Genomic DNA, 14344 nt, shown 5'->3' on the forward strand with positions numbered 1-14344 from the left:
TTACAAAGTAATCAGATATAGACACATCAGAAATTGAGATCATTGAGATCCGTTTGTCTTTTACTTTTCATGCAATAATTGCCCCGTCGATCATGATCATGGGCAAGGATCATCTCATCGGTTGTGATAGCAATCGAGTAATAAATACCTCTCAATTTTAAATATTTTCCATGGCTGAGTAGGAACTAATCTAGAGCATAGAATCCCTAAAAATTTTAAAATTCCACGTAGTAGAGACTGCATATTCATGTAAGTGGACAAATGTGCATAATCCGCTTCCAGGTGAGGCCCTTATTCAAAATTTTGACCGTGGATCATCTATAAGAGTCATTCAAATCGGGTAGTTTTTAGTTCCCTAACTCATGATTCTATTGTATCTAGCTACCAACCATCAGTCATTCAAATCAGGTAGCTTTAGTTCCCTAACTCGTGATTCTACTGTATTCGTCTGCTAGTGACGATTCTAAGTCTCATCGTGCATCATAAAAAGAAACCACCCACCATTCCAAACATGAAATAGATCCTCACAATTCACGCAAACGTCAACAGTAAGCATCCAATCTAGTATAGTGCTAAGAACCTGCAAAACATTATCAACATTAACGCTCCCATGTGGGGGTGGTGCAAGGCACCAGGAGCCCTCTAGTGGAAATTGTTCATCCTAACTCATCATTGGTTCCCAAGAAAGGATGACCATAGAACATGATCATGAACTACCCAATCCCGTTAAAGTGGTCTTGCCCATTTAAGGTACTAAGATCCATGAACAACTCTCCCTTAGCCCTTTAGTTGCTATTTCTAATCCCATGAACAACTAACAGAGGAATTTCATAACCATAGAAAGTTGAAGTTTCCCGCACATCAATTATAACATTTTATAGTATATACTAAATATCAGTGGCCATCTAGGCCATGATGACAGTCATAATTGGCCTCTCAGGCACACAACAATAACATGCATTCACTAACTGGGAAGCAGATTGGGTACTGGGTACACTAGCATACCGAGTAAACTCTGTGGGGCCCACATACCGAGTAAACTCTGTGGGGCCCACTGTGATGCCTGTCTTATCAAGATTGTCCATCCATTGTATCTGCTCGTTTTAGGGCATGGCCCCAAAATTGAAACATATCCAAAGCTCAAGTGGACCACACCACAGGACACTGAAATAAATGCTTTTTGAAAACTTCTTGGGGGGCACAGAAGTTTTGGATAAAGCTGATATTTGTCTTTTCTATTCCTCCGTCTTTTGACCTTATGAATAGGTTCGATGATAAGTAATGGCCGCCATCATGCAGCTCACCTGGCATATCCAGGGCGATTAGGCAAGACGGACCGTTGAATCAATTGCTCGTCAATGGTGTGACAGCTTACACCTGTAGCCAACCGATTAGCATGACTTTCAAGAAAGGTGGTCTTCGTGGTGGAGCCCACTGTTTTCATGGCTTGGATGTCCTGTACAATCAAGACCTTGACAACAAAGATGGGCTACACTGTGGGTGATCAGTTCTACTGTAAGAGAGGCAGATCTGCCTATTGGTGGTTAGCTAACAGGCAATCTGATATGGTGGGGAAAATCAAACTAAACCCACGTTTTGAAGGCCACATATTGAAAGGTGGTGATTTGGAATTCCTGCAGTTTTGAATACCTCTTCCCTTATCTATCAAATTAGAGCAGCCATCCAGGTCCGGTATCCCCACCTTGGGAGCCTTTCCCTTTCCCTTTCCCAGTGCTCGTAAATGAAACATCATATTGGTTTGGTCATTTGACTAAGAATGAAATAGTGTCCTTCTAAAAGAATGAAGGGGCAAAAGAAGACAGTTTGATAATTACCTATTTAAAGCCTAGAAAATCTAATAAATTGATGAACGTTGTATTGTTGTATGTTCCCAAATTAATTGGGATAAGGTTTAGATGATGATGAAATTGATGATCCCAAACAGCCCCATGCCCTGCAGTACAACGGTTTCCTTCTATGAACAAAAACTTTTGGTGAATTCACTCATAGAAATGTCTCATTTAAGATGAAATGTGAAAAGAAGGAAAGATTCACATGCATAAACTAATATGGAGAAATAAGAACAAAACAAAAACAAAAACAAAAAAAAACAACCCTACTCATCTTCTGTCTCCAGCCCAACAATGCGCTGCCGCCTTCTGTCAAACACAGCTCGGAAGGACTCACACTCTGCACGGAGCTGCTCAAGAAATACGGTTCGCCTTCTTGACTCTCCACTGTTACTCTCAATTGCATCAGCATTGTCTTCTTCCAGCAGTGGGTTGGAGTCCTGCAAAAGAGCGAACTGGGCTGTAGGAACAGAAAAACTAATAGATGACAAGTCCATGATTTCTTGCAAATGGAATAAAATTGTTACTCTGTATGTGTAAAAGCGTCTCAATTAAAAATTCATAGCGAGAGTTTCTAAATTGTTTGAGGGACATGTAAGAGAGGTAGTTAAGCAATTAAACATAGAACCACATAGGCCTAGTTTAGACACACATGTTTGCAAGCACAAATAACTTCTTCCAACATCAGTAAATGGAACTCTTCTTCTTTATCAGGGATCATATTTCTTTTTGGTAAGGACTAAAAATAATCTTGATAAAGAACAATCATGATCTCTAATATATAACTGTGATCAACTAAATGAGATGGACTCATCTTTAGGCATCTACCAATAGGCCCTTTCCCTTTCATCGTAAAACGAAGCAGGAATAAATTGTCTAGAAAATAGGAAAAGTTGACTGAGCAGTGATAGCAAACAGGTCACTAACCAAATTGTAGCCAGCACCAGGCCCAATTAACAAAGAAGACATGATGGATTTTTTAGCCGCACCAATCCAGAAGCCACTCTTTCCAACCTGAAAGAAGTAAATATTAGGTGTGCAAGAGGAGGGGGAAAAAAAAGTCTCAAAGAAATATGTATACTTTTTCAAGTGTATATAAATTAGTTTGGCTAATTAAGAGTATTTATGAGGGAAGCTTGCCAAGGTCAGATTAAAAAAATACAACACTTCCTACAACTTAGACGAACCCAATTTTCCACTAGTAATACTAGTCAAGAGATGTTTGGATTGGAGGAATCCTTCGTGTGAGATTGGAAAACTCAATCATTATGTAATGATTATTTCCCATGGCACTAAGCAAACATGGATTCCATTTCAGGGGTCATGTTTGGATAGCAAGCGAAAATCTTATATTCCACTCATTGATCATCTCGTATCTTCTACTTGAGAATCCAAATTATCAAAAAGGCTAATGCCAGCTTGGTGGAATCCTCTAATTTCTTTTCTATCCAAGCAACACAAAAGGTCACATCAATGGAAGACATTTTCCATTTCACTGGATTGTATCGAAACAGGATTTGCTCTCCAACTAAGTGCTTAACCTTGCATGGAAGTAGGCAATGCAAGGAAGATATGGACAATGGCTACAAATAAACATCCAAGTAGATGGGAAAGTGGAGAAATAATTATGGAAGAAAATGGATACAACACTTAATGCAAATACTGCATCTCAGTAATCAGGTACTCCTGCATCTCAGTTCTCAGGCACTCAAATCGTGGTAGACATGGATGGGATGCCGTTTGTCTGGTGACCCCAACACCAGCCAACTAGCTGGTGACAAAGCTCTATGGTCCCCACCATGATGCATGTGTTTTATCCACGCCATCAATCCATTTTTTTCATCTCATTTTAGGGCACGAGCCAAAAAAGGAGGCAGATCTAATTCTCAGCTGGACCACACCACAGGAAACAGTGGAGATTGAACTGTTACCATTGAAAACTTCTTGGCGGGCACAGAAGTTTTGGATCAAGCTGATATTTGTGTCTTCCCCTCATCCAGTGTTGTGTGACCTAATCAACAGGTTGGATGGCAAATGAACATTACAGCGGGCCCTAGGAAGTTTTTAACGGTGGGAGTTCAATCATCACTGTTTCCTGTATTGGGGCACCTGAGATTTAGATCTGCCTCATTTTTGGGCTCACGCCTTAAAATGAGCTTGCAAAATGGACAGACAGCATGGATAAAATACATACATCATGATGGGGTCCACAGCTTTGGCACCAGTTAGCTGGCTGGTGTTTGGGGTCACCAGCCAAACCCCATCCACATCGATGGGCCATATGCAAAAAATCACACACATCCCATGATCCTAGCAACTAGCTGGAAGACTTTCACCAATTGAATGTGGCGGACTTCGACTTCTATCCAACAGCCATACTAACCCTCAAAAATCATTGAATCAGTGGTTAGGATCACCCAAACAGTCTGATTATCCACAATCCATGGTAGAGCAAGATCTTGTACATTTGTGCCTCGTGTATGTAAATTGAGTACCTGATAACTCAAACATTTATGTCTAACATGGTCACTCATCATAGAATCAAGAAAATGAAAACATAACTCCTGTCATGTCAGGTCAAATTACAGTTTAATTTCTAGCAGTAGGAATAATATGAGAAAACAAAATGAAAAGCCTTGTATCTGATTACTGTTCGCATGTTACCTGGAACCAATGTTTTAAATATCGACGATATCAACAAATTTATCCCACGATATATCTTGTATCCCACCTATGCTCTATCAAACGCACAAGTGCCGATATATCTCACATGTTCGATCCGGTGAGCATTTTCAGTTTCCAATACCCTTTTTTTTTTTTTGAAATTATGTTAAATCAGTGTTAAATGGTTATAAATCCATTAGTTCTTCATGTTTTGCAAGAAAAATCATGGAGTTGGGGCTCTGATTTCAATATCCATTGGTTCTTCATGTTCTCCATTTTTTTTCGTAATCTTCCTTCAATCAGCTGTCAATTGAGAGTAATTTCGAAGTATTTAGGAGTACTTGATGAAATGATCATCACATACATTCTAATTTCGAAATTTAAGTGTAGGTGGTGCGATTTGGGGAAAATTGGGGAAATTTCAAAATTTCCCCAATTTCTCCCAAATTGCTTGTAACGTTGCACTCCAAACATGAAATCAAGCATGTATGAGGGCAGATCGACTGATATGTTAAGTCCTTTTCAATTTTCGAACAATAAAAATTATTTTTTAATTAAAAATTATTAAAATATATTTTTTTTAGAAATTTCCCTTCAACCAGCTGCTGTCAATTGAGACTAATTTTGAAGTATTTAGGAGTGGTTGATGAAATGATCATGACATACACTCTAAATGTTATGCATTCAATTTGAATATCGTTAGTTGCATTGGTTTAGTCAGACAACGCATAGCTTGGGACCATATACAAAGGAAACCTATTATGTGCAATTCTTTTTTGAGATGTTATGATTTAAAAGTGGTTTTTGAGACCGTATCAACCATTACAGGGGCCGTCATGGCCATTACAAGGCATAACGAACCCCCGTAACTGTTGAAAAACTACCACTTCTTCTTCTTCTTTTTTTATGTAAATCCTTTTTCCTCATTTTTCCACTTTTCGCATTCTAAAGGCTTTCCTATATTATTTTACATCAGATTTTGAACACTTGCACTATAGTTTTTAAGATTAAAATAGTAGATTAAAGTGATTTAGGCGAATAGAAGCTCTGAGGGCTATTTTTTCAAAAGCAAATTTGAAAAAAGTGGTATATATGCATTGTTTTTTCCAATTTCTAATTCTAATACTTGATTGTGATGTGTAAACATTAGAGACACATAACCACGTTCATAAATTCACCAGATAACCCAATAAAACACTCTCAACAAAGAGTGGACCGTTACACTACCATAAACATGTCCAAAGCAACAACAAAAAAATAAAAATAAAATAAAATAAAAATAAATGAATACAAATTTGGAATATTTACATTATTTTACAATTTTTTATATGCTTTTTCAAAAAAAAAAAAAAAAATCGGGCAAAAAAAATTTTCAACCATTACGGGGGTCGTAACGATCATTATGCCCCCATATAGGCCGTTACGACTGATACCCGTATAGATAATAGTGGTGACCATTATGGCCACCGCTACCGTAAGGCATACCTTGAGTACTTATTTCATTCATGTTTTATTTCCTAACATTCGTCTTCAACAGACAGATCCTTTCTTTCTGTTCTTAAGTGTTCTTCCTCCACCATTTCTAAAAACCTTAAGGAGGCTCTCAATTCTCCTGTGGTGACAAGCTATGGAGGAGATAGTTGCCCTTGAAAAGAATCATAAAGGGGGATGATTAAGTTACCAATTGGGTGTATGCTCTCAAGTACAACTCTGATGGCAATATAGCTCGACATAAAGCATGTCTTGTAGCTAAAGGATTTACACATACTTTAGCAAGAACTACTCTGAGGCGTTCGCTCCTGTCGCTAAGATGAATTATGTATAGGTGATCATTTCTCTTGCTACCAATTTGCATTAACCTCTGCGCTTATTAGATATTAAAAATGCTTTATTGAATGGTGATTTGACTGAGGAAATCTATATATTTCCCCCTGGATTTGCTAAAAGGGGGGAGGAAAGGAAGGTAAATCGTCTTAAGAAGACTATATATGAATTAAACAAGCTCCTCAAGCTTGGTTTGAGAAGTTTAGTGGGGCCTTGATTCATATCGGATTTACTCGCATTCACTCAAATCATTCTGTTTTTGTTAAGAGGCGTGTGCGGGGTCTCATTAATGTGAGTGTCTGTGTGAATAATATACTCATTATAGGTGATTATGTTAGTGGTATTTCTGAGTTGAAGTTATATCTGAATAAGGTGTTTGACATCAAAGACTTGGGGCCGCTACGATATTTTTTTTGGAACTGAAGTCTCTCATTCTAAGAAAGGCATAGTTTTGACTTAACGGAAATATGCCATTGACTCAAACCTATTGATTCTCCACTAGAAGTAAATATGAAGCTTTAGGCAAATCATAGGGAACTCCTGGATGATACTAGTATGTACCAGCGCTTGGTTGGGTAGTTGATATATTTGACTATTACTCGCTCAAATCTATCTCATGTAATTAGTTTGGTTGGTCATTTCATGTATGCTCCGCATTCTGGTCACCTTGAAGCAATTTGTCACATCTTACACTATATTAAGTTTTCTTCGAGAAGAGGCATCCTATTTAGCTATCATAATAATCTTGATATTGAAAAATACTCTAATGCAGATTGGGCAAGATCATCATATGATTGACGCTCCACAATAGGCTATGGTACTTTTCTCAGAGGTAATTTAATTACTTGGAAGACTAAAAGGCAAAAGTCGTTGCTCGGTCTAGTGTTGAGGCAGAGTATTGTGTTATTGTGAATACCATATGTGAAATTATGTGGTTGAAAATTTTTGTTACTGAATTGAGAATTCTCATGGAGACTCCTATGCTTATTTATTGTGACAAGTTGTCATTCACATAACTTCTAATAATGGTTCTCATGAGCGAACAAAACATATTGAGGTTGATTGCCACTTTATTCGTGAGAAGATTTGATGGGGACATCACACGCACACACATGTCCCCCTACCCACGTACGCGAGGAGGAGGAGGGCCCCACCATCGATCTGGATCGATGACGACGTCCAGGGAGGGCCCCTAATTAGAGGATTGAGTTTTGGTTCCTTAGAGTGGACCTGATCGTCATGTGAATCCCATCATGGATTCTCATGATAGTGGCCCACTATTCCAAAAGATCTAGTTCTTTCAGTTTTGGTTATTATTGTTATTAGGAACATCATGGATGGTTTAGATTACGTTGATTAGTTGTTATTTGTGGTTACTTCGTCTCCAAGTAATAGGTTGCGCATATGGCATGAGTTTTGTTCGCTCATGAAAACCATTTACAATTTAGGGAGGCCCAGATAAAAAGGACTGAGCCCGCCTATCATAAAGGGTTGAACCACAAGAAATAGAGAATCTAACAGACTGAAGAAGCTTTTCTAGGCTATGAGAAACGAATCGCCCCCAAGCCAGCTCTATCGAGAACCAACTCCCCACAAGTGATACGGGGGAGATCCGAGGTACATTGGAACAACTGTTGTTGCTGATTTGAGCTACCCCATCGGGCTAGGCTATCAGCCGCTGCATTCGATTGCCTAGGGATATGAGTTTTGAGGTATAGGATTTTATTATAAATAGGCACCCCTTGTAGTTTTTTTTTTTTTTTTTCTTATTAAAGATGATTAATAAAATTCTACGTTTTCCTGCTTCTCTAATTCTCTGAGTTGTGGAAACCTTTTTTTTTTTTTTTTCAAAAAAGGGCCAACCAACGGCCCTAGATGTATTAAGATTGAAAAGGATAATTTACAATTTAGGGAGGCCCAGAGAAAAAGGACTGAGCCCGCCTATCATAAAGGGCTGAACCGCAAGAAATAGAGAATCTAACAGACTGAAGAAGCTTTTCTAGGCTAGGAGAAACGAATCGCCCCCAAGCCAGCTCTATCGAGAACCAGCTCCCCACGAGTGATACGGGGGAGATCCGAGGTACATTGGAACAACTGTTGTTGCTGATTTGAGCTACCCCATCGGGCTAGGCTATCAGCCGCTGCATTCGATTGCCTAGGGACATGCTTAACTGAAATGCAAAGAGCTGCCTGAAAATTGTCAAACTGGTTTTTCCAGTAGAAGGCGATCCAAGGGATAGAACCTCTATTAGAGAATAGATCCATAACAGCGAGTGAGTCACTCTCCACCTCAACGTTGGTGTAGCTTAATTCCCTGCAATGCTTCAATCCATCAATGACCGCCTTGACTTCAGCCATGAAATTCGACCCCACTTCGTATCCCCTAGCGAATGCAAAGAGGAAATTGCCCTTCTCATTTCTGCAGACTCCCCCACTCCTTGACAGACCCGGGTTACCTCTGGACGACCCATCAACATTCAACTTTACCCACCCCCTAGATGGGCAGGTCCATTTCACCACAGACAGTGTGGGAAGGGGAGTAACCGACCGTGGGAGGCCGAGAAGTGCAAGCACCTCGCTGTCAGGCTGGGATTTGCACGGCGGGAGGGGAAAGGAGTTGTGCAGGCGAGAGAGCCAAGACCGAACCTGGTTGATGGAGTGGTGGATCCTGATCTGACGGTTATCGAAACGTTACTCGTTCCTCGCTAACCAGATCTCCCTCGCTAACCAAATCTGAGTTGTGGAAACCTAATTGGGTGTGAAACCCTCCCTTCTTCGAAGGGCTAACTACCATGTTGCAAAGCCATACCCATCTCAAATCGCCTCCATCTCCAACCCTCCATATTCCTCATCTCCTACAGCCATCCCCTCATCAAATTCACCCACATTTGCAGCTAATCTTTCCCCTAAAGTAGATTTCCAGAATATGACCCTATAGGAGAGCTGAAGCTTCGGCGGAGCACCGCGTTCAAACCGATCATCCGTTTGGCCTGAAATTTGGAGGGAAGGTGGCCCAACCGTGGCCGACCAGGCCCTAGCTGACTGATTCCAGAATCATGGGCCCCGCAAAAATTTGGAGGGAAGGTGGCCCAACCGTGGCCGACCAGGCCCTAGCTGACTGATTCCAGAATCATGGGCCCCACACACGTGCGGGCCGCCATCCACACACCTGCGTCAGGCCGGTTTGTTGTCCACACACGCAGGCTGATCACAAGTTCCCTCTCGTCTCTATTTTACTCCTCTCTCACCTTGTTTCTAAAACCCTGACCCTAGATCTTCTCAAATCCCCAAGTTCTATTCCACTTTTTCAACCCTAGGGTTTCCCGAATTGAAACATGTGAATCCCTTGGATTGGGGAAATATTCTTATGCATGTGTAGATGAATCTACTATCCTTTGAGCATTGTTTGGTCTATAACTTTAATTGATCCAGCCCTAGCATGTGTAAGCCTGGACCCGCATAGATTCCCCTTGATTGAGTGCTTGACTTTATGTGGGATGTGAAATTTTGTGTAATTGTTTTGAACTAGTATGATCTAAAGCCTAGAATCTTGCATATCATGTTTAAAATTTCATGTCCTGCATCAAGATTGTTGTTGGCATTATTTCCACTCCGTTTGTTTCATCTTTTGCTCAACTGGCAGATATCTTCACTAAGGCACTTTCTTGTATAAGTTAGACGACATATTATTGGCAAGCTGGGCATGATTCATATCTATGCCTTAGCTTGAGGGGAGTGTAGACATATGCATGTGGGCCAATTAAGCCTTTGGGTTGTGGACCTTTGGTCCTTAGGTTATTTCTTTTCAAGTTAATTATCTTTTTCCCCTTTTACGAATTTTTTAAGTGTTAAGGGCATATTTGTAATTATGCATCATCCCCACATTATAAACAAGGGATGGGCCTCCAGTCCAATAGTACTTTTTCTTCTTTCTCAAATTCTTTTCTTCTCTGACAGATTTTCATTATGAATGACCTAGGGTCGCCCAATTTTTTTTCTTCATGTCAGGAGCATTCATGTCAGGAGCAGAAACATGAGCAGAGACAAATCTTTCTTGGTTTAGAAGATGAAGCCCTTGATCTTCACGACCACCACCAATCGTCTTCATCATTACCAGATCCTAAATAACATGATGGGACGAGAAAAAATGACATAGTAATTTAGTTGTTTGGTTAGGGCGCTTATAGAAAGACGATTGGATGGAAATAAGGGATCATGAACTATAGATGAGATAGACAAGGAATTAGAAAGACAGAAAGTTCCCTTTCCCGGAGCTTTAGAGGGGTTAGTGGACACTTCTCTACTGAACTCGGGCCATTGACTTTCTTTTATCCAACTATCCACTAAATATCCACTAATCATCTTGCCAGATAATCAAGTAAGCTTTTCAGTTATCTATCTAGACAAGGACTCGTTTTGGATGGTTTACTTGAGTTAGTTGTATAACACAAGTGTTTCGACAAGAAATAAATGTATTGCAATTGGGGATATCTTATTCAATAATAACAAAGGAAGATAAGAGAACAATCATCATCAAATATTTTATTGATTCTAAAGTTCATTTACATCCTCATATTTCCCTTGATTCCAATACAAAGTGTATTTAGCAAATGCAACAACAGTGTATGCAGAAATGATTTTAATAATGATTTCGGAAGTATTCCGGCTTGTATTGCACTCGTCTTAATGGAGTTGTACGGATTTAACAATCCTTCAGAAACCCTCTACTTCTCTTTTGATTCATCCGAGGTGATAATCTCGAGAGGAATGGTTGAATTCCGTCATAGACCACTGTCTTTACGAAGAAATGACGAAATATATAGGCATGATGAATCTATTGCACACGCAACAGAAGCAATGGGTCCCTGTTGCGCGCCTCTGCGCAACAAGGTTTCTCCCCTGTTTCCTTCTTTCTTCTTCTTCTTCTTCTTCTTCTGCAGGATACCTGAAATCCTTAAGATGAATCCCGAAATTCTTCAAAAATCCTCTAGAGCTCCACACTTGTGAATGAAAGAAATGAGGGGAGGGGTATTTATAGGCAACCACACGTGTGGACCTCGATTTCGGCACATCCACTCCTGTTGCGCACCTACGCATGGGACCTATTCTGCGCCGCACCACAGGCCAGTAACCAGCCCACGCAATACATGCATTGTGCGCACACAATGCCTCTTCACTGTGTTGTATTAAGATTTCTCTCTCTTTCCTTCTTGCCCTGATTTCTTTATTTCTATCACTTCTTTCTTTCTGATTTTTGTGCTCCAACGAGTACAACAATGAAGTGTCATCATAGGTCTAACCAGTTGGACAGAGATTGGACTGGTTCAGATTGCTCAGCAAAATGGTTGATGCCTGGTCCAGGTCGTAAAATTGAGTGTAACTGTGTAAGTTTTGATTTAACATCAATTTTCAAGGGATAGATGCTACTCCGTTAAAGCATGACTCTTCTAAATTGGGTGGTAAGAATCCACATAACTGCAATTTGGAGAGATACCAAATCATTGACCCTCTTTTCCCACAATCCACTATCTTTCTCCTACATATTGTCAATTGAATCTAGAGCTAAACAATTTCTGCAATAGTTCCACATTCATTTTAACATCGAAGCAAGTTCAAGAGCGGTCATGATTTGAGGAAGTCTTCTTTTGTGATTCATATCTCTATGTTTTCCTTCTTAGAAATCTTATATTTCAATTTTTCTAAAGAAAAGATTATTTTTTTTCTATTTACCAAAAACCAGATTTCTTTAAAAAGCATCATTTTTTTTTCTACCTCCTTCTTTAAAACATTAAATTTCAAAACATTTCCCCAGAGAAACCCCTAAATCCCATCTTTCATTCCAAAGTAAAGGAATGATACTTAGTACAGTAGCTTTCTGATGCGGATACAAGTGCATTCAAGGTGGACCAACGAAGAAAGCACCAACCACAAGTGCCGTCCTTATGGATAGGCGAATATTGAGGAGTTGAAGACCTTTCACATGTGATTGGACATATAGAAGACCCCACTTAGGGAAGACACATGTGAAGGAAGATTGGAGAAAGAGGACCGAGCGCCCAAACTTTCCCATACTTATGTTATTTGCACGTTTTTGACTTAGTTAGCGGTCTTTTAGTAATCTTATATCTTTATTTGCTTATCCTAGGGGTATTTTAGTAATTTTATGTCTTTATGTGCTTATTTAAGTGGGGTAAAGCCCTAAACACGAATTTCAACTATTGATGAATGAAAAGCAAACCCTTTGGTTGCCTCCTTCCTCTCTTCTCTCTAAGATCTTCTTCTTCTAATTTCTTCTTGTGCCCCTCCAACTTCCTCAAGGTAATAACTTTCTTTCTTCTATTTTTTGTTTTGGCTAATTCCTCTTCGATAAAAATCTTGAGAACCGATCTAAACCCTAAATCCCCAGATTCTCAAATCCCTAATCCGAGAAACTTCTTGGTTCTTCGGACTAGTGATCTTCATTGATCGATTGGGTGTGACCATGCAAGATCGGGAGGTCTCAGATCCAACCTAAGTAGTAATTGAATTCCATACTCCATGGTTGTAGTGATGGCCCGCTCCATTGCATGTTTCCTTTATGATTTTCTCAGTTATGATGATTATTGTTAGAATTATCTTTCATTCCAAAGTAAAGGAATGATACTTAGTACAGTAGCTTGTTCTTCAGGTGAGGGGATGACTATTTTGTGATGTGAAACCATAAATGCCATAATGTTGGCTCACAGTGGAGCATCCTATTATCCTTACAACGTATTTATATTCCAACACTCTTGGGAGAAACAAGTACAATCCAAAAAAACAAAAACAAAGGAAAAGATAAACGAGAAGTTTCCATCATTATCTTGAGAAGGGAATTTATCATAAAGTTGCATGAAGCGTGAAGGGATGCAGCAACAGGTCTGAAGCAGAGTGGAGAAGCATCTGTCTCAATATTTTAGCAAGTAAAAACAAGCTATGATGCAGAATCAGGAGTGCAAGTTTGAAGTAGTGCTTGCAATTAACTATATCATGATGTCCTCAATATTAAAAATAAACTGTAATCTGTTTCAGCATTTCGGTGAATCAATGTGTCTAACACGAACTAATAGTTATTAAATGAACATCTAATTCCAAAGTCCATTATTTCATAGTGGATAGTGCATACCTGGTCACCCCAACGGACCGATTTATCTCGCTTTCCATAAGCTTTTATCAACCCAGAAAAAGCACTCAAATTCCCTTTAGCCCCTTCTGTTCTGTCGATATCATCGTCAATGTCCTCTGACCATTTACTCCTTCCCAGTTCTTTTACAGCTTCTGCTGAGTCATCCCTTTCAGTGCCCCATTTCTCTTCAGCACTTAAAGCATCTTCAAAAATTGAAGTAAAATGGCAGCATGTAAGCACATGGAAATGTGTGGATTGATCACAATGACACCCAATTGAACAGGAAATTATTACAGTAGCGTACCAAGCATGTTTCTCTGGAAATTCATGGCTTCTCAGGAAAATAATCAGCTCAAAATCATGAATAACGTTCTATTTAACTTGGCATTTTCAAATATGTCAACAAAATAAACATTAGGTCTACAGCAAAACAACCTTGGGAAACAAAGACATTGAAATATCCTTTACACCATACGATAATATTGAAAGGTACATATACTTAAATGGAAACGAATTCATAAAAAGGTATATATACCCATCCAGTGTTCGAGTTGTCGGTATCGCTACAAGTTTCGCTGGCCAGAGATAAAGATATAATATCGTTATCGCCAATAATATCGCCGATAACCAGAAATGCGAGGAAAAAGAGGGAAACATGGGGAAAACGATGGAATTTTTCGGTAAAACTTCAAGACATGCCTAAATACACATATTTACATATTTAGGAATAAAAAATTGCAAAAAGAATACATTACATAATAAGTTTTCATTTAATGGGACCCAAAAAGCATGCGATGCCATAAAAAATCACTTTAATAGCAACCAAAATGAGTTTATATATTACAAATGCAGCTGGCATACA

General features: G+C 39.3%; 1 protein-coding gene across 1 annotated transcript in view; it reads right to left on the reverse strand.

The window, feature by feature from the left end:
- Positions 1-1831: 1831 nt before the first annotated feature.
- Positions 1832-14344, reverse strand: part of LOC131248818 (uncharacterized) — a 114860-nt gene continuing 102347 nt past the window's right edge. The window contains exons 11-13 of the mRNA XM_058249288.1: positions 13483-13685; positions 2778-2864; positions 1832-2290 (exon numbers count right to left, since the gene is read on the reverse strand). Of these exons, the coding sequence (XP_058105271.1) occupies positions 2117-2290; positions 2778-2864; positions 13483-13685 (464 nt within the window). The 3' untranslated portion in view covers positions 1832-2116. The remainder of the gene's footprint in view (positions 2291-2777; positions 2865-13482; positions 13686-14344) is intronic.

This window comes from Magnolia sinica, chromosome 6, assembly GCF_029962835.1.
Source record: "Magnolia sinica isolate HGM2019 chromosome 6, MsV1, whole genome shotgun sequence".
NCBI lineage: Eukaryota > Viridiplantae > Streptophyta > Magnoliopsida > Magnoliales > Magnoliaceae > Magnolia > Magnolia sinica.